Consider the following 27,813-nt stretch of genomic DNA (forward strand, 5'->3'; position numbering starts at 1 on the left):
GGAGCAGGAGGCGGGAGAAGGGTGCACAAATCGGCGTTCTTGGGGGTGACAGCTTTATAAAGTGCCTTTGCAGTTCTCGGAGACAGTGGTTTGTTGTTGTTTGCTCTCTGTTCTAGAAGAATCTGTATGGAGACACAAACTTAACAGAAGATAAAGGGAAGACTCTGGGTTAAAAGCTCTTTAGACATCTGCTCACTGTGGTGTACTCTGGAGGTAGCAGTCTAAACCATAGTGAAGTCTCACTGGAGTAAGTGGGACACCAGGGAAACCTTAGAAGTGAGACGGTGGAGGGAGAGGTTTTAGTCATTGAAACGGATTTGAAGACAGCGAGGCAGGTCCCGGCAGTGGTGAGCCCATACTTCCCAGTCAGTAGGCTCTCCCAGCTTGTCCTCCGCAGGTCATGGAAGGAAGTGTGTGCGGCAGCCTTGATGCACCCTGAGGCTTTGACTCTGAGGGGACTTGAGCCTCCAGACTACTACTAGCAAACGACCCCCCCCCCCCCATTGACTATAATGTGCATGTGATTCACTTCCTAATCTTCTAACTTCCTAAGTTTCCCGGGACGAACAGACACGTGGACCCCAGACCCCACACTCCGCCTTAGCTCTCTAGCATATTTCTTCGTCTTAGTCGGTGTCTTGGCCCCTTTGGGTGAGCCCTACGCACGTCTCATTTCAGCTCTCATCACGGGCCTTCTCCTCTCTTCCTATCCGTAAGGCAGTCTGTGTGCCCCTCATACCCCTTCTTCCTTTGTCCCATCTGTCATCCATCTCTGTGACCAGCAGGGGCTCAGTTGCCAAACCCAGTGACTTCACCGTCATCCTGTGTTCTTCGTGCAGATGGACCCCTCTTCCTGGGGAACTGTGGAAGCTTTGGTGTACACTGGCAAGGGGACTGCTCTGCCCCCTCCGCCTTGCGCTGCCCCTCAAGCCCTTGGAGTTTGCTTACACTGCTCTTGTCACTGAAGCAGCCGTCTTGCTCATGGGTCCCTGGGAGGGTACCAAATGTGCATTTCTTTCTTCTGGCCTCCCTGCCCATCATGGTGCAGTCAGTCCACAGGGCACCATCTGCTCCCTTTCCTGATAGTGAGAAATCCTCTGCATCTCTGGGCTTGTTTTTGCAGCCCTGAAGTCCAGATAGAGGCAGCATCCTTGTCACCTTTTGAAGAGTCTCCCCATTTCACTCCATCTTGTTGCAGCTTTGACCTCTTGACTGAATTCCAGAACTTGTTATTTGTTACTTAGTGAAGGGGAGATACTTACAAAGAGGAAGAATTTATATCTGTTATTGTAACTAATTGTCAAGTCTAGCTTCCACAGAAGCCCTGCCCTGGTGCTTTGGTCCAGGAGGTAAGCAAATGTAGGATACCAGCTGCAGTTATCAAAAGACTGATTTGTTTTTTTCCCTCCCTGCGAACTGCCTTGGGCTAAATGACAGGACCAATAGCTCTAGTTGCCTTGTGGATCGTGAGAGAAGATCTCCTGATAGGAACCAGCGCCCCCCACCCCCAAAATTGTATGTTTATTCCTTTTAAAAAATTATCATTTGTTTCATTGAGGATCACAGAAATAGAGATCTTCTTTTCTAAGACATTATTTGCTCCCATCCCTATCCCCTATTTGGAGGAATAGTTAGGGGTTGCCTGTTACGTCTTTTGAGAAGGGGTTATGAAGGTAGTGAGCAGAGCAGTCCCTCACTCTTACAGGTAAGGAAGCTAGAAACTTCACCTTTCTCCTCCACTGCCTACACTCCTCCCTTCCTCTGCAGGAAAGATTTAAATTTCAAAAGACTTCTGGTTGGCTCTAGGATGTTAACTAGCCTGGGATTTCTCTCTAGGTATTTTAATGTCACAGAGGTTCAGTGGAGAACAATTTTTAGGGCAGTCAGCTCCTTTCCCTGGAATCCTGACTATTCTGATATGTGGTTTTCTGCTCACTTTTGTTGTTGTTCTTTAAGATTGACCCTAAAAGGATGTAGCATGAAGAGTTGCCTGCTCTGTGCTGGTATCAGCCTGGCCTAGATTTCTCTGTGTGGTGTGGTCTCCCTAGCGTGGGACAGAGCCAGCAGGGGCAAGAACTGCTGAGGGGCTGGGGGAGCTGAGATCCTTTTGTCCACTCGCATCTCCCCCTCAGGCTGTCAGGCAGCAGGGCCTACAGAATGGAAGCTTGCTCCCAGGATGTACACTCACGTGAAGGGCTAGTTCAGTGTCTCTAAGCCAGCAGACAGCAGATGAAGCTGACTGAGAGCGGGGGAATACTGGACGTAATTCACAGCATAGAAGACTTGTTTTGGTTTGCAGTGTTCTTTTAAAGACTTTAGGACAAACTGTGAACATCCTTTTTGTACTGTGAGTTTCCAGACATTGCTGGTGTCACTTCTGTTGGGAGACAGGGAGGAGGATCAGAGTATTTGCCAGATGGGACTGGAAGTCGTAGCCTTTCGTCTTCCGTTTTCTTGGCCTGTGAGTACAGCCAGCTGTCTTACCTGGGATTTCTTTCCTTCATCTATAAAATGAATATAGCCACACTCAATTCATCTAGATCCAAGCTTTGAGCAACACCCAGCTGAGAAAATGCATATAACAGTTCATTTTCCATGCCCAGCAGAGCTCTGTACAGAGGTGGTATAGCTTAGGTGCTGCTGCTTCAGGGTATTGAAGTGTAGACCTTCAGACTCCAGTCCTCTTATTTGCTTACTCAGAATGTTGAACTTTAGAGACACCTGTGTCTTTTTATTTTCATCCACAAAAGTAGGCAGCATTTTCCTTTTGAATTCTAGTGTTTTAGAAAAAGATACGTATATTTTGAGCATTGCATCCCCACCTCTGCCAGTGGGTGGACTTGTGACTTGTAAGTGTGGTTTTATTGTTCCAAAGTGCAATGATTTAACTAGGCCTAAGATTACCTTGAAGCTATTAGGTAATACCTCTTTTAATTGATGTTTTCTGAACCCACCATGAAATGCCCTGCCCTCCATTATTAATGTTTCGTTTAAGGACCTGGATTGAGAATTACTACTATGTTGTTCCTTCTCTGCTAGAAACAGGAAATGCTTTAGGTAAATATATTACCAGTTATTATCTCAACCTCCAAGACTTCTAAGGTCTTTAAAATGTTTCATCACCTCCTACAGAAATGTTTAGCCAAAAATACTTCTTGTAAATCCACAGTTGAAATGTGTATTCAGGGGACCATGTCCTTTTGATCTGTGCTTGGGGTAATTGTCGAAAGTATGATAGAATTTGCTGGTACTGGGCCATCCTCTTTTCTAAGCAGTCCTTTCTCTTGTCTTTTTCTGTCTCCTTTTTCTTGCTTTCTGCTATGGGGTTTTTAAGGCAAGCAGCCGAAATGAATTCTGGTCAGGTTTGGCAAGTAAGGAATTCATAGCAGGGACAATGAGGCCAGCTTCTGGGTGGACTGGAGAGCTAGGCTTGGAGCAGGCAGGAACCAGGTAGTTCTAGAGCTCCATGGGGGGAATTTCCACTTTTCAGGCAGCACTGCTAATGGCATCAGTGATTACAGTCCTTCAGCCCTCTGTCACTTGTTCAGTGACTGCATCCCAGGAGAGGGAGTTTTGTCTGGCCAGGCTGCAGACATGTATGTGCTCACCCCTTGGCTGTACTGTGGCAATGAAAAAAGATTTGCTGGAAACCTTGGGGACCTTCTTTGGCTTCTGCAGTGACAGGACAGCTATGTGGAGTTCTCTCACTAAGCAGGGAGAACCCTGGGGAGGAAAATGGATACCGGCAGCCCGAGTGCCACAGGTCCACTGATTTCATTCCCTTTCCTTCTCCGTAAGTGCTCACACCCTGCCTTTCCTGCCCTGTCCTGTGTCTACTTGTGTGTCCACTGTACTGAACATCAGATTACATGGGGGTGAGGAGAAGGATGAGCTGTCATGAGCAAGAGAAACGTGGTCCATGCCAGCCTGGAATCACATGCCATCCTAGGCAGACCAGAGATGGGAGATCGTGAGCCCCTTAAGCTTTGAGCTGCTGGAGGTGAGTGCCAAAAGGAGGCTGAGCCACACTTTGAGTAGAGGCTGGGAGTCTTGCCACATTTGTTCACCACCACGGAAAGCAGCCCCCAAACCATTGTGAAATTCTTAAGGTGCTTGTGTACATTTAACATTAATATTTTCCCCATAAGCACTACTCAGCTTTGGTTCCAATAATCTATATTTCCTCTGTGAGAAATGTTGACATCAGACATGATGTCTTTGGGAAAACAGTTATTAAAGAACCAACAACTAAAGAAACGAAGATAACTGTGACTTCTCTGAGCCACTTTCTTTTCTCTTAGATGTCTGCCATGTCCACGGGGAAAGCCCTCAGTCATAAAAATCACCTGTGCATGCGTGCATGTGTGCTTAATCACCTCAGTCGTGTCCAACTCTTCGAGACCATATGGACTATAGCCTGCCAGGCTCCTCAGTCCTTGGGATTCTCCAGTCAAGAACACTGGAGTGAGTTGCCATGCCGTTCTTCGGGGGATCTTCCCAACCTAAGGATCAAACCCTCCTGCTTTGCAGGTGGATTCTTTACCCACCGAGTCACCTGAGAAACCCAAAAATCACCTGTTAAAAATAGACATGCCCAAGATCTACTTTTAGAGTATCTGATAGGAGTAGAAATCTGTTTCCCAAGCACCTCAACAGGTAATTCTTAAGATCCAGAAAGCTTGGAAAAACTGCCTTAGCGAATGCTTAGACATGATTAGAGAACAGTAATACCTTTGCTTTATAGAAATGATTAGAGAACAATAATAACAATAATAGCCTTGCTTTATAGAGGGCACTTTCAAGTAGCTAAAATTCTCATAGATGCCTCACTTGTTCAGAGCATCTTTGTAAACTGGAGGGACTTTATTTGTGATTCTGATTTTTCTCATTGGGGGAAACCAAGGCGTATGTCATAATAAAGACTTCCAGAACTCTCTGGTATAGCACTGGATGGCACTCTGGCCATTTGGAGCAGCTCTGTATATAATCATGCACACGATTCTCTGGACCTCCAGTTGCCTCTGTAAAATCTCATACCCTTCTTGTTTTTAATCCCTATTGGCACTGCCCAGTTCAGGCATGCATTGCCACCGAGCTAGACATTCAGTAGCATCCTAATGTCTCCCTTTTTCCAGAACTTCTTTTCTGCCCTGTTCTTCCCAGTAGCAGATGAGAACTCTTTCAAGATCTTGGAACCTGTTTATTCATGGGAAAGCAACAATATATAGTTGTTTAGTGAATAGCTTTAGAGGTAGGCAGGTTTGAATTTTAACTCCACAATTTTATCAGAGGTGTGACATTGATCATGCTTATCAACCTCTCTAAACTTCAGTTCTCTATAATTTGGAGAAAACTACTATATATGGTAGTGGTAAAAATTGAGTGATAATGTCTGTGAACCATGTAGCAGAGTGGTAGGCACAAGTAAGTGCTTAATAAGTGGTTACTATTGCATTTATTATTAATTAAGTAGCTTAAATAGCACAGGGATTATCTGCTTGATCATTTAAAGCTTTAGAGCTATCTAGGACAAATTCTTTTATTGCAGTTAATTCTTGGTCTCTGTTCATATCTCCTTTCATTTGGATCCATTTTAGTGGTTTGTATTTCCCAGAAAATTGTCCATGTCATTGAGATTTTAAAACTTACTTATCATGGGGTTATGTGAAATATTTCTTACGATGACTTTATTCTCCACGTTTGTGTCTTTTTCTTTATCATTTCAAATTTCTAGTATCTGTAACTTCTTTCCTCTTTATAATTAGTTGAGCCAGAACTTTGGTTGAATGTGGTGGGGGGGTGGGGGATTGTTTGTTTTTTAGAAAGGAATGGTTCTAGAACTTTTAAGTTGTATTCTTTAATTTTCTAGCTCATTGATTTATTTTTAATTTTTTGTTACTTTAAAGATTTTTGATTGGAATGTTTAATTACTGTTTCACTCTTTCTCATTTACTGATGATCACTGTTTGCAGGCTTCCCCATCCAGCCCCCAGGCAAGCTTCTGGTGGATTCATCCTCTTCCAGCCTGGGGTGCTTGAGCTGAGGGACTCTTGGAAGAGCTTTATCAGTCAGGACTCATAATGAATGGCACCTTTATATATATATTTTTTTTTTAAAAAAAGAGCTGAGAGGCTCATGTAATTGAAGATCAGTACATGCCTTAAGGCACAGCTTGATCTAGGACTGCTTGTGATATTTCTGTAAACTTGTCTGTCTCTGTCTCTTAGGTGATCTGCTTTTCTCTGATTGTTTTATTTTCCAAAAGCCTCTCCCACGTGGTAGAGAAAGATGGTCCTTGCTCCTTCAGGTTTTACACAGCCCTGACAACCCCAGATCTCATGATAAAGCCTCTCCTTCTATTGTTCACCTCTGTTCCTAAAAGAGGATTCTGGTTGCTTGTCCTGGGTTCATATTGACTGTTACATGTCGAGGAGAATTGATGGAAGATTCTGCCTATGAAAATGAGCAGGGTTTACTTATGTGAAGAATGTAGAAAGGAGTTAACATAGTTAGAATAGAGACAGAATATATATATATATATAGAATATACCACTGACATTTTATGACATTTAGTGTAAGCTACTGGCACCCAGAAATGGTAAAATCTGATCAAGAGAGGGTGAACCCCAGACTTCCTGAAGGTGTGACTCATTTTCCAGACCTAGCCTTGTATCTGGGTGTAGAGCATCTTCCCTGGGCCACATGTACTTCATCCATCACAGTGTGGGCACTGCCCTTCTGCACATGGCACACCCAGGCCCCGACTGTCCCCCGAGCCTGTTCCAGGTACGCTCCTGAATCTGCTGTGGACTCGATCAGGTCAGCTGCCTCGATGTGTGTGAGTCATTAAACAAACCCCTGGACCAGCCCTGAGCCGCCTCCTGCATGGGTGTCCTGCCCGGCCCTGGCTGAATCCCTGGATCTCAGGGAGGGGAGTCCTGATGGCTAGCAGAGGTCACACCTCACCCACCACTCCACCTCCAGTCTATCAGTGGGGCATCCTAAGATACTGAAAAGAAACAGATGTCAGCTTCAGGTGTTTTTGTCACATTCTAAGAACTTTAATGGCAAAAGGAGAAGAGGACGACAGAGGATGAGATGGTTGGATGGCATCATGGACTCAGTGGACGTGAACTTGGGCAAACTCGGGGAGATAGTGAGGGACAGGGAGGCCTGGCGTGCTGCAGTCCATGGAGTAGCAAAGAGTCAGACACGACTGAGCAACTAAACAACAAGAACTTTAATTCCTAATAGCTTTGTTTCTCTTATTTTTGAAGTAGTCTTGTTATAGTTTGGATTTCCTCACTGATACGAGAGTTATTCAAGAGAGGATATGTATGTGTTTAACTTCTTCCTGGGTGGGTTTTTAGTTAGATTTGGACTTGATGTGCAGATCGCCTCTGTCCTTGCCAGGCTTCTGGTCAGCAGTAGTATGTACGCCAAAGAGCAGAGCCAGGTCAGGTTAGTGTTCCAGCTTCGAATGAGCTCCCTGGTAATGGCGAGATTTGAGACCAAGGCTTGAATCTAAGGTCGTCGTGAGACTTTCTGCTTCCTTCCCCTTTGATTGGCAGTAACTCGCCCAGTGGGGGATCAAGTTGATTTGCCTTCATGGGGACAGGCAGAGAAGGTGGAAAGAGGCCTGGAAGGGCTTTTGGAAGGCTCCACCTGGTCTGTCACCCACATGCAGCAGGAAGCTCAATGGGGGCCTTCCTGCCCTGAGAGTAGGTGGTCCCGGAGAGAAGAGAGGGACCCACTTTTAATTTTTTTTTCTTTATTTATTGGCAGAATTAAATTTGGGGCAGTTTTTTTTAAAAAAAAAAAATCTATTCAGTTGCTTATTCAGTTAATTTGTTATGTTTTGGATTCCAGTATTTTCATGTTTTGTACATTTTTGGTGTGTTTGAAACTACCTTGAAACATTTTGGTCCTGTATAACATTTTCAAATTATGAAAGCAAAAAATTTCAATAGCTCAGAGAGCGAAAGAATCACTAGCTAAAAAGTATCTGATGAACTTGTTGCAGGAAGGGGGACCCCTTCCAGGGCCCGAAACTGGGCTTTTGTCTAACACTGGAAATGAATTGTCCAAGGAGACACATGTGCTGACATAGCAAGAGATTTTATTGGGAAAGGGCACCCGGGTGGAGAGCAGGAGGGTGAGGGAACCCAGGAGAACTGCTCTGCGGCTCTCAGTCTGGGGTTTTATGGTGATGGGATTAGTTTCCCGGTGGTCTTTGGCCCATCATTGTAATTCAGAGTATTTCCTGGTGGTGCAGGCATCGCTCGGCCAAGAAGGATGCTAGCGAGAGGGATTCTGGGAAGTGGACGGACATGTGGGGTCTCCTTTCGACCTTTCCTGAACTCTTCCGGTTGGTGGTGGCTTATTAGTCCCGTATTCCTTATCAGGACCTCCTGTCATAACTCATGCAGACGGTTACTATGGTGCCTGGCCAGGGTGGGCGGTTTCAATCTGTGTGCTTCCCATAACAAACTCACCAAATAAGAAGGGAAAGTGAATCCATCTCTTGATGCCCTTCACTTTCTCTGTAGCCACGCTGAGCTTTTAATGTTAAAAGATAAACCTTATGGATTTTGAGCTCTCACCAATTGGATTCGACTTTTCTCGTCCTTGGGGTTTGTAGGGGTTTGTGAGGCCAGGAAAAAGAAGGTACCTCCCTGGGTCAATATAACGGCATTGTAGTTACAACCATGACCCAAACAAGCTTTTCTTGGAATTTGTGGTTTCCTTTTTGGTTTGATCTGATGTACTGGTAATGTTTGTAAATGTTCAGAGAACACTGGAACATATGGGGCACTTTTTTTTTTTTCATTTGTGGGGTGTCAGTTCCTAAGTGTGTCCTGTAAAGTACGTGTCTCCATTCTTCTACAGTCTCAACTTCTAGACCTGTTTCCTGGAGCAGCTGCCTCTCACTGTGTTTGGCACGACCTGCCTCTGGTTTTCCATGTGGTTGCCCAGCCCTCCTGGCCCTGGGTCCTGCAGCCTCCCAGATGAACTGTGCCACCTCGTCTTCTTTTTTATGGGTGCATCCTTGCACCTGGGGAGTCATTATGAGTTCTGTTGCACTCCCAGCAGAGAGGGGGGTCTGGGTGCTTCCCCCTCTGGCCTCCAGGATGCTCTCAGCTCCTTACACAGGACTACACAGAGAACACCGACTGGTGCTTTCTGCCAGTCCGTGCTGTGACACCAACCGCTTGCCTTAACCATAGTTGCTTTAACCAGCACACTCATATATATATATATATGAGTGTTTGCGTTATCTGCACATGTTTGTGTGCATGTGTATATGTACATGTGTATACATGTGTATGTACACATATACATGTACACACACACCTACATATATACATCCTTGTGTATGTATAATTTGCAGCTAAAACTCCGCCAGGTTTGTGGGATGCAGGTAGCACTATCCCTGGTTTCACTTGAATGGTACGCGCGCCACAATCAGTCTCCCAGCTGGAAGTCCCTCTTTGTCATCGGACTGCCTGCCTGCCCCACTCTCTGAGGCCCACTCCACCCTATCCTGGGAGTGGCTTTCCCTTCATTTGTTCTCCTAGAGCTTTTATCTTTATGTGTGTGATTCATCTTTTTAATCCTATATTGCCCATTGTGACGTTCTGTGTTGTTTTTTAGTCCCTCAGTCATGTCTGACTCTTTTGTGACCCTCCCATGGACTGTAGCCCACCAGGTTCCTCTGTCCATGGGATTTTCCAGGCAAGAATACTGGAGTGGGTTGCCATTTCCTTCTCCAGGGGATCTTCCTAGATCAGGAATTCAATCCACGTCTCCTGTGTTGGCAGGTAGATTCTTTACCGCTGAGCCACCACGGAAGCCCTATGTTCATTATATGCTTTATCTACTTAATAAGTAACTTATACATCCTCTTTATTCATATACGTAAGACTTGTGCTTGTGCAAGGACTTGAGATATTTAGTGGATTGATGTGAGGACAACTTGAAAAAAATTCTGGAAACAGTAAAGGTAAAGGCATCTCTAGCTCCCAAACTGAGTGACATTTGGCCAGGTAGCTGTGTTTACTTTTTATTAAACTATGGTAAGAACATTTGACATGAGTCCTGCTCTCTCAACATCGTTTAATGTGTATAGCATAATATCGTTAACACTGTTGTACAGTGGATCTCTAGGATTTAGTCGTCTTACATAACTGAAACTTCCCTTTGAAGGTTTCTAATAGTTAAGGCAAAATGAAATGTGAATTGAATTTCTTAGCTTTGAGCAACTATTCTTAGAAAAATGTGTTCAGACTCATCCACGGCTATAAAATCTAAACTCGTGATCCTCTTTAAAAAGCTCAGCTGCTGGTGTCATTTCATGGGCTTTTGAGTTTCAGTGATTTTAATAATACCCTGGAGTATGAGTTTGGATACTGAGACTCCTGCGGGACAAGAAGAATTTAATTCTCCTCACCCTGCTTCTTTATCATCATGTAATTGCTCAAGTTTTTTTTTTCATTATCCTTATACCTCTTCTTCCTTTCCCCCAAATGTGTTCTACTTTTCAGACCAAGAAGCCAGACTGTTAAATCCATAAATGACCAAGAAGTCATTATTGGTATTCTTTGGGACCCTAAATTTCACAAACCCCTTAACAGAAGATTTATCCACACCTCATGAAAAGGACCTGCTCATATTATAAAGATGCACGTTATGATAGAACTTAGACTGTTAAGAACTTGAACATTGTTTGCATCTAGGTATTGGAAGGGTGTCGTCTTTAAATATTGCTCTTTAAACATTTATGGGTGACATATGGGATATAATGAGCCTGGTTATTTAGTAGCGTTGTTATGACTGTTCCGATGGTTTTCTGGACATTTTATATGAGAAAAGCCAGTGTATCTGCTTTGGTGTGAGATGGATTCTGTGGCAGCAGTTGTGATTGTACCGAGAGAAGCCAAGCAGCATAGAGTACACATGGGTGAGCACAGTTCACCTTTGCAGGGAAAATGAACTAAGGATCTATGACTCATGGATCCACTGTGGTCCTCCTAGAGCCAGGGTCAGGCCTAGGTGCAGCCTCATAGAAACACAAATCAGAAGGACTAGGGAAACGAAGGCTGCAGGGCTTCTTCCTCAGAGGACCCCCAGTGGAAAGGGTCCTTCTAGGACCCTAAGTCTGCTGGGTCTCGGGGTGGGAGCCCTCAGTAGCTTGAATGTTCTGCTGAGACCCTTCTAGTAGCCAGCCATCTGACCGAGATGTCAGCGTGGGCTTACCCGTCTTCTCTGTCCCCACTCCTCCCCTCTGTCCCATCCCTGCTCCTTTTTGAGACCGGCCATTCTACACGGACGTGTCTCACCAGACTACTGCCTGAGCCTCCTAACCAGCGTCCCTGTTTCCACTTTGGCTCCTCCAGAGACTCTCCTCCACCCTGAGCAAGAGGAGTCCTTTGAAAAGGTGAACGAGTAGCAGGCCAGGAGTCAGCCTCGCGCGCTGTTACAGTGACCGAAAGAACGTAACTCTGGCTTCAGTGCTGTTGCTAACTCACTGAGTGACCCGGCTCAGGTGGCCTTACTGCCACCTGCCTCCATTTCCGTGTCTGTAAGGCAGCACACCCAGGGTGACACGGAGCCCGCAGTAAGTGGGGCTTGAGCTGCTGAGGCTCCCACCTCCCACAGAGATGGGGGGACGGACACTGCGGACAGGTGACCCAGCAGAGACAAAGGCTGGGAGGGGAGTTCAGGGGACTGAGGCCAGGGACAGGAGGGAAGGTCGTGTCAGAAGGGCCAGTTTACTTCACCCATGAAATCAGGTAATGCTTTTGCTTCCCTGGTGGCTCAGATGGTAAAGAATCCGCCTGCAATGCAGGAGACCTGGGTTTGATCCCTGGGTCGGGAAGATCCCCTGGAGAAGGAAATGGCAACCCACTCCAGGATTCTTGCCTGGAGAATCCCATGGACAGAGGAGCCTGGTGGGCTACAGTCCATGGGGTTGCAAAGAGTCAGACATGACTGAGTGACTAACACACTCACCCACCACCCCAGCCCCCCAGAGTACTACACACACACTACACCCCCAGAGGACACGCCACACCCCACCCCAGAGTGCCGCCCCTTGTGGCTGGGCAGCTGTGCATCGATTTTGTAACTAAAAAGCAAAAAGTATCTTTGTGGACACTTTGTGATGAGACAGAGTGGAGTCAGCACACTTCCTATAAAGGGCCACATAGGAAATACTTTAGATGATGTGAGTCACCCAGGTTGCTGTTAGGTTTTCCACCCCTGTCTGCACCCAGCTGTTAAAAATATAAAACCTATTCTAAGCTCGAGTACCATAGGAAAGCAGGCCATGGTGAGGTTTGCCAATCCCTCATGATAGACAGTTGGAGTTGTATTTCTGTGGGACTCAGTTTTATTTTCTGTTTGAATGAAATGAGAAATGTGACCCATAACAGTTTTCTCTCTCTTGAATTGATCCTCTTGCAAAACTCTTGTTAATCATTATATTCATACGTCATACTCTTTCCTGCTTGTTTTCAAGCATGTTATAAACCTTGAGTTTTAGAGCAGCTTTCTCTCAGCACAGAATCATGGTTCTCCAGCATGGGGCCAGTGCTTTGTGTAGAAGAGCCCATTTAAAGACCATTTTGAGCTGGGTGGGCCCTTAGGTCTGGATGGACTCTGACAATAACGCATTTTTTGTGTGCCACTCCAAATACAGTAAGTTGTCAATTTCCTGAAGTTTTCTCCTATCAAAACGGTTTGCCTTTGCATAGACATCTGATTCAACTGTCAATTGAGCTGATACATTTATTCACGCTTCATTTCTAATAGCGAGATGTGAATTATTATGAAGCCCAGGTTTTATAGTGTTACAGTAATATTGTAGTATTATAAACTTTCTGACTGTTTAGTTATAAACAGGTTAAGCTTGGATACAACTGATCTGTTGTAGAAACTGTCACTTCTTCTGCCAGGGTCTCCTGACCTCCTGAGGCTACCTCTGGCTTTTCTTACAAACCATTATTGTCAATAAACTTACTCAGTGCCACCCACTTTCCAATTTTTTTTTTTTTTTAAATATTGTATAGTTTCAACATTTAGCAAAGTTCTTGAGTTGACAAGCATAGTAGGTCTTGGAAAAATTGTCAAAAACAAAATGGATAAGCTAGTACCTGGGTATCTCTGGCTTGGTTAGGTAGTGCCTGGGTATCTCTGGCTTGTGTCTCTAGCTTGGTTTCTTTATATTTGATATTTGGGGACCAGTGGCTGCTGAGAAGCCGGGAGCCTTGGCCTGGGGTGGGTGCCCTTTCTTGACAGCGTGTGATCTGAGCAGTGGTATAGTGTGTTTATTGAGAGCAGATTCAAGAACTGGCTCTGCCACTTCCCAGCTGCACGATGTTCGTCACCTTTTGAACCACTCTAAGACTCAGTCTCCCCATCCAGAAAGTTGGGCTGAAAAAGAACCTTCTCCATTGGAATATGAGTTCTAAATGAGTTAATACTTGCTTGGTATAGAGTGCCATGTTAGTATTACTGTTGTTTATTGAGGGAAAGTATAGTTTTGCTGATATATATATTTTTTAATCTTTTTCCTGGTTTTATTGAGATGTAGTTGAGGTACAGCACTGTGTAAGTTTAAGGTGTACAGCATAATGATTTGATCTACATGTATCATGAAGTGATCACCAGGACAAGTTTAGTTGACATCCATCAACTCATTCAGATAGCAAAAGAAAGAAGAAAAAAAATTTTTTTCCTTGGGTTGAGAATTCAGGATTTTATTCTCTTTTAACAACTTTTATATCTCTTAAAGCAGTGTCAGTTATAGTCATGTTGTACATTACATGCCTAGTACTTAGTAATCTTATAACTGGAAGTTTGTGCCTTTTGACCACCTTCATTCAGTTCTCACTTGCCTTATCTCCTTCCTGCCTCTAGTAACAACAAATCTGATTTTCCTGTGAGTTTGTGGATTTTGGTTTTGTTTTACATTAGCCCACACATGAGTGAGATCATGCAGTGTTCATCTTTCTCCGTTAGACTTAATGTCCTCAAGTTCCATCCGTGTTATCACAAATGGCAGAATTTCCTACTTTTTTTATGACTGAGTTATACTTGTCTGTATGTATTCCACATTTTCTTTATTCATTCATGTCAGTGGACACTTTGGTCGTTTTCATGCTGTGACTGTTGTAAATAATGCTGCTGTCAGCATGGGGTCAGTCCTCAGCATAATGTTTTTGTCTCCTTAGGATACAGTCCCTGGAATGAAATTGCTAAATCTTGCTGGTAATATTAATGGATAATACTCCATGTGGAAAATTTTATATCTGACATGCTTTGTTCATTTAAATTTTCTCTCCAGGCTTTCGTGGAGGCCCAGAACAAGATTACCGTGCCATTTCTTGAGCAGTGTCCTATTAGAGGTTTATACAAAGAGAGAATGACTGAATTGTATGACTATCCCAAGTATAGCTGCCACTTCAAGAAAGGGAAAAGGTATATGAACTTGCTTTCATTTCATTTTCGTTTTGCTTTTCTAATCTAATACTTTCTTAAATTTTACAGTACAAATTCCAAATAACTTACCAGTTTATAAACTTTATAAACATTATAAAATCAATTCATTTCTATGCTTGACTATGAAAATAGTATTTTTCTGGTCTGTTGTCCACATTCTTAAAAGAAGGACTAAGAAATTTGGCAGAGATGTGTCCTAGGATGAAACTAGACTATAGGAAGTAATTGTTGTCTTGTGGTTAGTAATTGGTGAGATAGCATGATTCATAGACAGCAGTGGAGATTTATTTGCCTCTAAAATTAATCCTCTTTGGCTTATACTACATGAAAAGACTTTATTAGATGCATTTCTTCCACCCAAGAATGGCAGTAGGCCAAGAGGGAGCACCCATTAATTCACCTCTCTTGTTCCTTTCCCTCTGACACTCACTTAAAACATAGCCTCTTGTTCGCCTTTTAAGTCTTTTTGGAACCACTGCCACAGATTTACTTTAGAAATTATTAGACTCCCCCGACACGGGGATCAGCAAAGTATGCTCTGCATGCCAAGCCTCGCCCACCTCCTATTCTGCAAATGAAGTTTAAATGGCACACAGCCACGGTCATTTGCCTGTGTGTTATTCATGGCTGCTTTTGTACCACAACTGCAGGATAGAGTATGTATGGTGCCCAAAGCCTAAATAATTTGCAGTCGTGCTCATTACAGAAAAGGTTTGCCCACCCCTTGCCCTAGGAGCATGACTAAGGAAGGGAACTGGTACATTTTAGCAAATCTGCTGTCTGCTCCATTGAAAAGAAAAAGTTACTGCTTTACTGAATATCAGTTTTCATTGTAGCATATAAAGCAGACTTTATTTAGCTGATGTGCAGAATCACAGTGAATTATTCTAATACCTAAAGCAATTCAAGTAACAAATTCTAGGGACAGGGAGCCGGTGGGACCTTCCACTCGAGTCCCCTGGCACAGCCTGTGTGCAATTGTACCTTTGTATGTTGTCTGTCCTTTTGTTTTTATTCCACAACTAAGTAAAGACCATCTCTGTCCCCCAGGTATTTCTATTTTTACAATACAGGTTTGCAGAACCAACGAGTGTTATATGTACAGGATTCTTTAGAGGGTGAAGCCAGAGTGTTCCTCGACCCCAACATACTCTCCGATGATGGCACAGTGGCACTCCGAGGTGAGGGCTCCATGGCCAGGCCCGCGGGAGTCCAGGGGCCCACGCTGACAGCTCTGATGTGGGTGCAGTCGTCCCACCTCTGAGAGACCAGACAGAGGGTGAACCATATTGTGGAACAGACGCACATGCAGTGTCAGGAAAGCTGATTTCGGCACAGTATATTTAGAACACATGAGTGGCCACACCTTCCAACAGCATGAAGCAGAACTAGAGAATAATTCACACTGGACCTAAATTAGCTTCTAGGGCTTCTGGGATCTTGAAGTATCATCATCACTTCCTATAGCATCCTGAGACCTATCTGTATTTGGAAAAAAAATTAATTCTCTTCTATAAGAAATTTAAGGTGTACAAAGAATGTTTTAACTGTACATGTAAAACAGGAAAGAATATGAAGTCTGCTTCCTTGACAAGAAAAAGTGATGAGTTTTAAAATTTAGTTGATTGTTATGATTTTAGGATTAAAAGTATAAAACACAGTCTTGTAGAAATTAGACAACTTGATGCTTTGTCCCCTGAGGATGCAAGTTTAAAAACTGAACAAATAAGTTTTGCTATATGCAAAGATCTGTATTCAGTTGCTCTCTGTCTCCTAAGTAACTTCCCCCAAGATAACCTCCAGAGTCAATAAGATTACCCCAGCTTTGTGCCATAAACACCCAACTTTAAGGTAAGAATATTGTCTATACACTGTATCTATGGTTTAAAAATTGTACACTCTGAGAATCATCACTGACTAGTATTCTAGATGTTTAGTCGAGTTGGCTCAGCATATACTATTTTTGAAAAAGCACAAGTGTAGATTCAGCCCTACAAAATGGAGCAGTTGGAACTCTGAAGTCCTGTAATCGATTAGATGGAATTAAAGAGCCCTGTTTCAGCAGATGTGTGCAAAGACCCCTTTATAAAGTCAGTCAGTCATTTAGTGCCTCCTCCTCCTCTCCCTCACTAGGCTGTATATGTAAATAATGATCCTTAGTCTAATTAGTACTGAGAGTAACCATAATCAGTGTTGGAAATAAGAGGCCAGCAAATTTATTGTGAGTATTGTTCGTTGAATTTGATCTTGGAGTTGTGAAAGAATTTATTACACTGATACTGTGCAGTAATACACTCTAAATAGAAACTCACTTCATTTTAACCAAAGTCTATCTTGCAACTCACCCAGAAGGACTTCATTATAACAGGGTCTTGTTTTTCACTTAAATAATACATTCCAAAAGTTTTTTTCTGTAATGTTTGTCATGTACAGGCCCTGATGAATAACATGGCAAATTAGACATGGAACTTGGTCTCAGTCTTTGAGTTTTCTGAAGACCATACTATTGGAGAAGGAAATGGCAACCCACTCCAGTATTCTTGCCTGGAGAATTCCATGGACAGAGGGGGCCTGGCAAATACATTTCATGGAGTTGCAAAGACTTGGACACGACTGGGCGACTAACACAACAACAGACATTCAGATTCTTTTCATACTGTATGATTTTTTTTTTTTTTAATATACATTTTAAAGTCAAAAATTTTATTTGCATTTTCCCTGAAATTTTTTAAATTATATATAACTTATGCAGACTAAAACATGAAAATTTACTCCATCACTTTCTTGACCCTTTTCTGTATTTATATACATATGAACCTGGATGCTTTATAGGAATTATAAGTGATTAATAAGTAGGTTTTATGAAACTTTAACTTTATTTTTCACTCATAGAAGTTCCTCTCAAAATAGTAGGAAACCTCTGAAAATAGTTTGCTTTCTTAGGATGATTTTCAGCCTCCAGTGAAGGTTGGCAGACATCATAAGAGGAGATCTCTGGTGCCTGGTGCCAAATATTACACATTCTTTATGATCATAAAAGCCAACCTAAATATAAATATTTGTCAAGAAACATTCCACAGTGGTTAGGACATTCTGTCTGTGATGGCCCCAGAGAGTGGAACGTAGTGCATTAGTCCATCAGTGGTGTTGCCTTCCTTATTTTTCACTGTCACTTTTGGAATATACACCGCATGAGTATTTATTGCAAACCCTCAGGCTTCATTTACCTGGGCTTTTGGTTGTCAGCTGATGTGGATGTTAATGCTTGCATGCTAGCAGTTCTCAGAAAATGAGGTAGTAAGGAGTGATTTCAAGTAGTTTGGAATCCATTCCAAAAATTAGATAATGGCTCCAGTTTAGTTCTGTTAAATTCAGGCATTACTCTAGAGCAGTTTCCTTCCTCCCTTTCCCCTCCCTCTGAATATAAATGAAATATGCTGAAATCCCAGATGAGCTCTGCTTTTAAATGAGCTACTTATTGAATTATAGAAATTTTTAAATGGAAGCATCCTAGTGACCATATAATTCAGTACGTCATTTTGCAGATGAAGAGACTGAGACCTGGAAAGGTTAGGGAATTTGCCCAAGGTCATAAGACAAATTCCTGCAAGTCCTGGGTGAGCCCCAAGAGTTCTCATTACCAGTTGGCTGCTCCTCCTGTTGCCGCTTTCTGCCTCCATGTGTGACAGAGAAACCCTTGTCAGCGTGGTGGACAGTGGGCAAGGCTGGGAGTTGTGTTCCCATGTTCACTGACGATTTCTCCTGTGTCCCTTAGGCTATGCATTCAGTGAGGATGGTGAATATTTTGCCTACGGTCTGAGTGCCAGCGGCTCCGACTGGGTGACCATCAAGTTCATGAAAGTCGATGGTGCCAAAGAGCTTCCAGATGTGCTTGAAAGAGTCAAGTTCAGTTGTATGGCCTGGACCCATGACGGGAAGGGGATGTTCTACAACGCATACCCGCAGCAGGATGGGAAAAGTGATGGTAGGTTGAGACTTCAGATGAAGCACCTTTTTCATGAAATGAAGTGTGTCGCCACATGACTCAGAGAAGAAGCTAGACCCTACGTAGAGGTTGCTTGGTCTAGAACCATGTTTCCTTGAAGGACGTTGTGTCCGTTACTGTTGTTGTGTGACACATCCTGCCACAACTTTGTGGTTCACAATAATGACCATTTATTTTTGCTCGTGAGTCTGCAAATTGGCCAGGCAGTTCTGGGTGTAGCTGAATTCTGTCGTGTACCTGTGAGTAGCTGCTGGTCAGTTGAACATGTCCGGGCCTCCGTGAAGCTGCATGTGGTCTCTCACCCTCTAGCAGGCCAGCCTGGGCTTGTGTTCACAACAGGTCTCCAAGAGAGAGCCAAAAGGCACGACCTCCTTGCTGCCTGGGCTTACTCCTGGAACATCACTTCACTGCTTTCTTTTGGCTGAAGCAAGTCACAGGGCCATTCAAGGGTGGGAAAACAAATACAGGGAACTGTGAAAAATTGGAGCCATTTTTATTGCAGTGTCTGTTCTTCACAGATGTAGTCTCTCTCCCAAGAGGGTCATGAAGAAAATGGATTTTTTTTTCTAATAAAACTGACTTATTTAATGAGGTTTAATGAGTGATGATAAAGTTTTGCAGTAATCACATCTCTTCCTCTCCTCAGAAGTTGCACGTCATCTGTTGGTCACATTTGTCTTGACACTTTTGTCCTTGTTAACTTCCGGGACACATGGTCTCCTCTTCAGTTGCACAGAGATCCTGTTGTGTGCAACTGGTCCCCTTTTTTCCCTTCACCTCTCACCTTCCTATAGCTTGAACCTTGCTGGTACAAGCTGTCAGCATCATCTTCTTTATGCTATTCCTTATTTCCATGCGGTGTAAAGCATTTTCATGTTGTCTTGGTTGGTCCTTACAGGTGGGTTTTACCACCTCTTTGCTGAAGATTTGGAGCTGGGGTGCAGGGTCTCAGTTACTTTTGCAGTGCGTGGAGGTAGCAGGAAGCAAGGCTAGTCCAGTGCTTTCTCCTGCACATGCTGTCCCCTTGCCGTGAATTGCTGTATCGTTGGGGATGCACTTTCTTTTCTCTTTTCCCCTCAGTTGAATTGGGAGTGAGACTATTATGCTTTTCATCTTTTTCAGCTACAGTTAGCTTTTGCTGCCTTTGATTAGATTACTGTAGTACCTTTTTCTTGGTTCAACCAATGAACTACAGGAGGAGCTAAGAGTAGGCTTTTATTCAAGGAGGCTGGCTCTCTGTGCTCTGTGTACTGAATTAGCTGCCTGTTTTAAGAGTACTGCTGAGTTAGAAAATGTTGGTTGTTTCCAAGTCCGAGGAGACCAAAAAAGTTTATCACTAGCTGTTTCTTGTTAGAGGACAGTGTTATTAAGTTAACTTCAGAAAAAGCATGAAAATTATTTTTTAACCTCAACTTCCATTGGCAAGAATAGTTATAATTAGTAACCATGGTTGATTTAAGAAAACCAACATCTCCCAGCTGTAATTTTGCTGTCCTCTTGTCTGAAAGACCTCAACAGCCTCTTAGGTTGTGTGGTAGAGGACTTAATGAGTGAGGCTAAGCAATTCTGGTCCTGTGTTTCTTACCAATGTTCCTAGAAAGCCCATGGAGAATCACCGAGTACTGTAAAACTTTTTTTTTTTTAATGTGATGGTATCCTTTTCCTTTTTTCCTTCAACATTATATCAACCTCCAAAATCAGCAAATATGTGTGATTATTTCCAGGGTGATAATCAACTGATACTTAACCCTCTTGTTTTTTTACACAGACTTAATCTTTTTTTTTTATTATTATTCAGTATTTTCATGCATTATAAAAATAATAACTGCCGGGGTCCAGCCTCGGCAGGATCCAGGAGATACCCTCAGGATGAACGGCATTGGCGAGAGAGAGAGAAAAGACACGTGAGAACATCCTTGATAGGGCCAAGTCTGTGAGGGAGAGAGAGAGAAAGACAGAGAGAGAGAGAGAGAGTGACCAGACGGGGGTGCAGAGTCTGGCAGAGTCTGGCTTTATTTTTTATGCCTTATTTTTTACCATAGCTTTTATACCCTAAGTTAGTACATTTCTAAGGGGAAGATAGTTTAACATTACATCAGCTTGTTCTTTATGAAACCAAATAACCACCTTTAGAATAATTTTTCTTACGTTTTCTAATAGGACCCCTTCACCCCTCAAAAAGGCTCTATATGTATTAGGGCTTTTATATAATCAGGTTCTTTATGCTATTTTATGGTTAGGATATTATAAGCAATCATGCATATTAGTACCAAGGGCATAAATGCATTTGGCTAACAAACTACCAGCAAAGAAGTTTAAATTAAAACACTCCTTTCACCCTGGATAATCTCATAAAATACCACCACCTGCATACTTCTTTGTTTATGAGGGTCTTGTACGTTATCTTCTGGCCTTGGGGCCTATTAACATTTTATGCAGATCAGGTGAATGTAAACCTATTTTCTGTTTCTATGGTGACCTTAACTGAAAGGTAGCAGTCTCATAGGGCAACAGTACAGAGTAGAAGTATAACCTTGTCAACACAAAAATTAATCCTTCTGCAGAAGTTGTCAGTTGCGTTTATCTAAGAAGTTTATCCCACACAGACTCTGCGGCTTCAGTGATGCAGCTTCTGCCTAGCCCTCCTGGCTGACAATTAACAACCATCTCATTGTTACCACATTAGGGCTAAGTTCCTATTTCTCTAGATCTTTAACTATATTAACAATGGTTTCTATGACACAACCTTAGCACATTAAAAGCAAAAACACAGCAAGCAAAACACAGCAAGCAAACGTCAACCCAATAACCACCTTTAGAATAATTTTTCTTACGTTTTCTAATAGGACTCCTTCACCCCTCAAAAAGGCTCTATATGTATTAGGGCTTTTATATAAACAGGTTCTTTATGCTATTTTATGGTTAGGATATTATAAGCAATCATGCATATTAATACCAAGGACATAAATGCATTTGGCTAACAAACTACCAGCAAAGAAGTTTAAATTAAAACACTCCTTTCAAAAAAATAAATAAATAAATAAAATAAAACACTCCTTTCACCCTGGATAATCTCATAAAATACCACCACCTGGGAAACTTATTGATTGAAGTTCTAAATTGATTCTTATTTGGGAAGAGATCGGGGAAGGCCTTCTGCCTGTGTCACAGAAATTAGGGAGTAGTCTATTGAAGCAAGTATCAGAAAGACAGATATCATCTTTAAGGTGAGCGCCGGGGGCAGCTTTTCAGAATCCCTGAAAATTGCCTTGCCTGCTAGGCTTTCTCCTCATGACTTTGTCACGGGTGGGATCTCGTGAGCTGGCCTTTTCGAAACCCCTGAAAACCCGCCTTGCCTGTCAGGTTTTCTCCCTCATGACCTTGTCATGGGTAGGGTCTCGTGTGTTGGCTTTTGCAAATAACCATCATAAGTTGTTGCTATCTTTCACCATACAAAGTTATTACAAATTGTTGACTAAATTCTCTCTGCTGTACATTGTATTCTTGTGACGTTTATTTTGGAATGGGAAGTTTGCAGCTTTAATCCTGTTTACCTATATTGCCCATCCTCCCACCGCTCTCCCCTCTGGCAACCACCAGTTTCTTCTCTGTAGCTATGAGTAGGCTTCATCTCTTAGAGCAGACCTAGATTTACAGCAGAATTGAGTAGAAGGTACCAAGATTTCCCATATACCCTCTGTTCCTTATTCATGCATAGCCTCCCCCATTATCAACATCCCCACCAGAGGCTACCAGAGACGAGCCTACATGGACATATCATAATCACCCCAAATCCACAGTTGACATCAGAGTTCACTCTCGGGGTCATACCTTCCATTGGTTTGGGCAAATGTATGATATGAATCCAGCATTGCAGCATTTTCACTGCCTTAATAATCCTCTGTGTTCCACCTGTGCATCCTTCCCTACTCTGCCAGCCCCTGGCAACCACTGATATTTTTACTATCGCTATAACTTTGCCTTTTCCAGAGTGTCATATACGTGGAATCATATAGTATATAGCCTTTCAGATTGACTTCTTTCACTTACTAATGTGTATTTAAATTTTTCCCATATGTTTTTATGGCTTGACAGCTCAATTCTTTTTAGCACTGAATAACATTCCATTGTCTAGATGGACTGTAGTTTGTTTATCCATTCACCTCTGAAGAACATCTTGGTTACTTCCAAGTTTGGGCATTTACGAATAAAGTTGCTGTTAACCCCTGTGTCCAGATGTTTGTGTTGATTTAAGTTTTCAACTCATTTGGGTAAATACCAGCAAGCATAGTTTCTGCATCTTTTATGTTTAGTTTTGTAAGAAACTGCCAGACTATGTCCTGAAGTGGCTGTACCATTACATTTCCACCAGCAATGAATGAGAATTCCTGTTATTCCACATCTTGGCCAGCATTTGGTGGTATGAGTTTTCTGGGTTTTGGCCGTTCTAATAGGTATATCGTAGCGTCTCATTGTTTTAATTTGCAGTTCCTTGACCTGTGCTGCAGAGCATCTTTTCATGCTTATTTTCCATCTCTATATCTTCTTTGGGAGGCTAAGGTCTGTTAAGGTCTTTAGCCCTTTTTAAAATTTGTTTTCTTATTTTGGTCTTTGTTTTCCTATTGTTGAGTTTTAAAATTCTTTGTATATTTGGATAACAGTCCTTTATCAGGTGTGTCTTTTGCAAATATTTTCTCCCAATCAGTGGCTTGTCTTTTCATTCTCTTGACAGTGTCTTTTGTGAAGCAGAAGGTTGTAATTTTAATGAAGTCTGGCTTATCAGTATTTCCTTCATGCCTTTGGTGTTGTATCTAAAAAGTCATCACCAGACCCAAGGTCATCTAGGTTTCCTTCTGCATTATCTTTTAGAAGTTTTGGGGGAGTTTTGTTTTCTTTTTTTTTTTCATTTATTTATATTAGTTGGAGGCTAATTACTTTACAATATTGTAGTGGTTTTTGCCATACATTGATATGAATCAGCCATGGATTTACATGTGTTTTCTTTTTTTTGACCACACAGCATATGGGATCTTAGTCCACCAACCAGGGATCAAACCCCATGCCCACTGCAGTGGAAGCATGGAGTCTTAACCACTAGGCCACCAGGGAAGTCTCTCTTATAGGAGTTTCTTGATTGCATTTACATTTTAAAGCCTGTGATCCATTTTGTGTTAATTTTTGCAAAGTGTGTAAGGTCCCTGTCTTGATTCGTTTTTTGTGCGGAGATGCCCAGTTTTACAGCACCATCTGTTGAAGACACTGTCTCTTCTTCATCGTATTGGCTTTGTTCCTTTGTCAAAGATCCGTTGACTCTTTTTATGTGGGTCTCTCTACTCTGTTCTCTTGACCTGTTTGTTCTTTTGCTAATACCACACCGTCTTGATTCCTCATAATACGTCTTGAAGTTGGGTAGTGAAGGTTCTCCAACTTTGTGCTCTTTGAATATTGTGTTGGCTCTTTTGGGTCTTTTGCCTCTCCACAAAAACTTTAGGATCAGTTTGTCCATATCCACAAAATAACTTGCTGAGATTCTGATTGGGATTGCGTTGAATCTGTAGATCAAGTTGAAAAGAATTGACAGCTTGACAATATTGAGTGTTTTCCATAAGATATTGAGTATATCTTTCCATTTATTTATTCTTTGATTTCTTTCATCAGTTTTGTAATTTTTGATCTATAGATCTTGTACATATTTTCTTAGATTTATACCTAAGCATTCCATTTTGGGAACTGCTAATGTAAACGGTATTGTGTTTTTAACTTCAAATTCCACTTTTTCATTGCTAGTATATAGAAAAGTGATTAACTTTTGTATATTAACTTTATATTGTGTAATCCTGTAACCAGATACTTAGCTTTTTAGATGCTTCTAGCATTGTCTAGTATGGGAGGAATAGATTTTCTTAAAATTGTCAGCTGCATTTCAGTGTACATTTTTAACCCCTTCAGGCACAGAAACATCTACCAATCTCCACCAAAAGCTCTGCTACCATGTGTTGGGGACTGATCAGTCAGAAGATATTTTGTGTGCTGAGTTTCCTGATGAGCCTAAGTGGATGGGTGGAGCTGAGGTATTGTACCACCGTGAAATTTTACCCACAAATAGCGTCTGTCATGGATTGTGTATATAAATATTCTCTTTACATGGTGATCTTTATGGATAGTGGACATCCATTTGAAGTTGAATATTCTTTTGTTAAAAATATTAGGCCTCAAAGTGTACTCTTAATAGCAAAGGTGATAAATCTTTTAAAGGTAATCTCAACATAAAAATCTTAGTACTAAAAGTAATACATGCTTATGGTAAAAATGTAAAAGTACAAAATAACGCAAAGTAGAACATGAATATTTCAAAACTTGGATCCCAAACTTGGATCCCAATCTCAAAGGTGAGGAGAGTTTTCGTCCAAAAGTTTCTTTTTACACAAGTGAGAGTGAGGGCGAAGAGTGTGTTTGCTTTTCTTTTTTATACAAGTGTGCTCTTCATGCTTCTTGTTTACTTGTTTTTGCATTCAATTATGTGTCTTTTGGATATTTATGCATCTCATAGATGGCTCATACCTTCCTGGTCTTGATAAGAAAGAGCCTCTGTTGAAGTGATACATCTTTGTAGTTACTCTCCCAGATTTTATTCTGCATCTTGAGAATCAGCTGTTAAAAAAAACTTAGAAATGCTTAGAGTGAGAAGTAGGCTTTTGTTAGCTCTTTTCTTTTATATATATATATATATATATATATATATATATATATATATATATATATGAAATATGTATTTTTTAAGATATAAAAGCATTCTGAATGTTTTCATATAGGAGGCTGTCATCCCATGCTTAGTGGGAGTGAGCAATTCACTAGAAACTTTTTAGTCCATTGAGCCTCTTATGTCTTCTCTGGGATATAGTTAGAACTTTGGTATGAAAGGGGTATTTTAGATGTGAACTTCTGAACATAGGTCTGATTCACTGGGGTATAGATTAGGAACCCATGGTATTTTAGTCCTCATTCATTAACTCACTTTATTCCACATTGTCCTTTTATTTATTTTGTTTTATTTATTTTGTTTGCCAGACTTTAACACAATGTGCTTACAGTGAATTTACAGGACTTATATATTATTACCTGAAATTTTGCCCTTTGTTCATGCTTTGTCTCCCGCACCTCACTTCCCATCCTACAAGCTTTTCTTGTCTAGTTACTGTTGTCATTTTCTTCACATACTTGTTTCTATGGTTTTTCTGACTCTTTGTAGATTATCATACTAAGTTTTCATCTTGGTCCAGCTTCTCCTCATACCTAAGACTTCTGCATTCTGCAGATAGTAGGTGTTTATTTATAAAATAATATACATTTGTGTCTTCATTTGAGTGAAACAATTAGGAAGGTAAATATACTACCCCAGAAAATGTCATGTTAGTTCATGTGTTTCTTTTTACCTTTTGTGGGGAGAGATGTTGATGGAGAAACATTATAGCAGACGTATTTTAATAAAGGTGAAATTATTTTATTGATACAATGAAGTACAACTAAAAGTAAGTTCCCGAATACTGATCTTAACATATTAGTCTGAAAGAAAACAATCTTCACTGTAGAATACACTTGTAACTTGTTGCTCACATCTCTTTACTAGCATTTAATTGAAGCAGCTAGTTTTTTTTGTTTGTTTGTTTTTGTTTTTAAAAATCATGGTGAAATATAGTTAACATAAAATTTATCAGTTTGATCATCAACTAAATTTGTCAGCTTAATCATTTATAGAGTACAATTGCACTAAGTATGTTCACATTATTGCACAACCGTTACCCCTCTCTGTCTCTAGAACTTTTTCATCTTATGAAACTGAAGCTCTGTACACATTAAGTGATAACTCTCATCCCCTCTTCCACCCAGGCCCTGGTAACCACCATTTTACTTTCTGTCTCTATGTATTTGGCCGCTCGAGATACCTCATGTAAATGTCATTATATAGAATTTATCCATTTGTGATGGAGACCTGGGTTCAATCCTTGGGTTGGGAAGATCTCCTGGAGGAGAGCATGGCAACCCACTCCAGTATTCTTGTCTGTAGAATTCCCGTGGACAGAGGAGCCTGGCGGGCTATAGTCCATGGGGTCGCAAAGTGTCGGACATGACTGATTCAACTGAGCACAGACGTGGCATAAGATCTTCAAGGTTTATTTCCATGTTATAGCATGTGTCAGAGTTTCCATCATTTTAAAAATTGAATAATATTTGATTGTGTACATGTACTACACTTTGTTTATTCAATCATCTGTAAGTACACTTGGGGTGTTTCCAGAGCACAATTGTGAATAATGCTGCTATTAGCAGCCAGTTTTAAAAAATATAGTCGAGATATATCTTATTTGCATTTAACATATATAGATTCAATTCTGTGGCTAGGCAACTAAAAAGTAAAGCAAATTTAAATAGTTTGGGTGATCCTTCTACCATTCACTCAGTAGATATTCACTCTGTGTAGTTCATCTAGTATAATCTTTACCATAACCTTTAGAGGGCAGTGATCATTTCATTGCATAGTCAAAATAAAATACTTGTGAGTATGATTAGCTTGCAAGTCTATGGTTGGAATTGCCTGCTGGGTATGTTAGACCCACAGCCTGTATCTTCTTAATCAACATGCATCCTGCCTCCCTTGACAAAAGGTAAGAGGTCATGTGAAAACAGCAGGAATGACCATTTAAAGAATGGTAGTAAATGGAGAACTGCATCTGTATTGCACAGAAGCAATAAATGAAGTTGTTAAATAGAAAAACAGAAATTCATAGGATGTGTCCAGCGAGTCCTGAGGAACTTTATTCTGAATCAGCGCCCTGATGAGCAGATTGTGCAGAGAAAATCGTAAGCAAACCGGTAGGCTTAGTAGACACAAACCGCGTGTAGATTTCATTAAGCTATATTCCAGCTGCTTGAGGGATTTTCTTAGATGTCACCCTTTCAGTGGCTGGAGTGAGTTAGGTGGGTTGGCCGGAGTGAGTCCTCTCCTGCTGAGAGGACCTTCTGGCTACATGAAAGAATACCTTCGTCCCTTAAGCAGAGGCTATATATAGTTCTGAGCCTACAGAAGCCTCAGGTCTACCCTGAATTGATGAGTCAGTTCCAGGTAGAAAAATCTAGGTTGTGCAAAAAGTCTCAATGTGGGAGTTTCTTGTACCTGTCAGTGAAGTGTGATAAATCCCAAGACAGTCCAAGAAACAGGTACACTATAGGCGGGCTGGAGCAGAAGTACCTTGCCTGGTGCAGAGATTGCTCAGGGCCTTCACTGCAAGTGAAGCAGACGGTTTCCT

At 41.7% G+C, this 27,813-nt stretch overlaps 1 protein-coding gene across 2 annotated transcripts in view; it reads left to right on the top strand.

Moving 5' to 3' along the window:
- PREP (prolyl endopeptidase) overlaps positions 1–27,813 on the top strand; it is a 133,324-nt gene that overhangs the window by 10,942 nt on the left and 94,569 nt on the right. For both annotated transcript variants that reach the window (XR_009690994.1, XM_061132020.1), the window contains exons 3-6: positions 14,348–14,481; positions 15,553–15,683; positions 18,278–18,487; positions 24,458–24,579. Coding sequence is in view for 1 of the 2 variants with exons in the window: in XM_061132020.1 (XP_060988003.1) it covers positions 14,348–14,481; positions 15,553–15,683; positions 18,278–18,487; positions 24,458–24,579 (597 nt within the window). In the remaining variant the exon portion in view is untranslated. The remainder of the gene's footprint in view (positions 1–14,347; positions 14,482–15,552; positions 15,684–18,277; positions 18,488–24,457; positions 24,580–27,813) is intronic.

The sequence above is a fragment of the Dama dama genome, chromosome 28 (genome assembly GCF_033118175.1).
Source record: "Dama dama isolate Ldn47 chromosome 28, ASM3311817v1, whole genome shotgun sequence".
In the NCBI taxonomy this organism is placed as follows: Eukaryota; Metazoa; Chordata; class Mammalia; order Artiodactyla; family Cervidae; genus Dama; species Dama dama.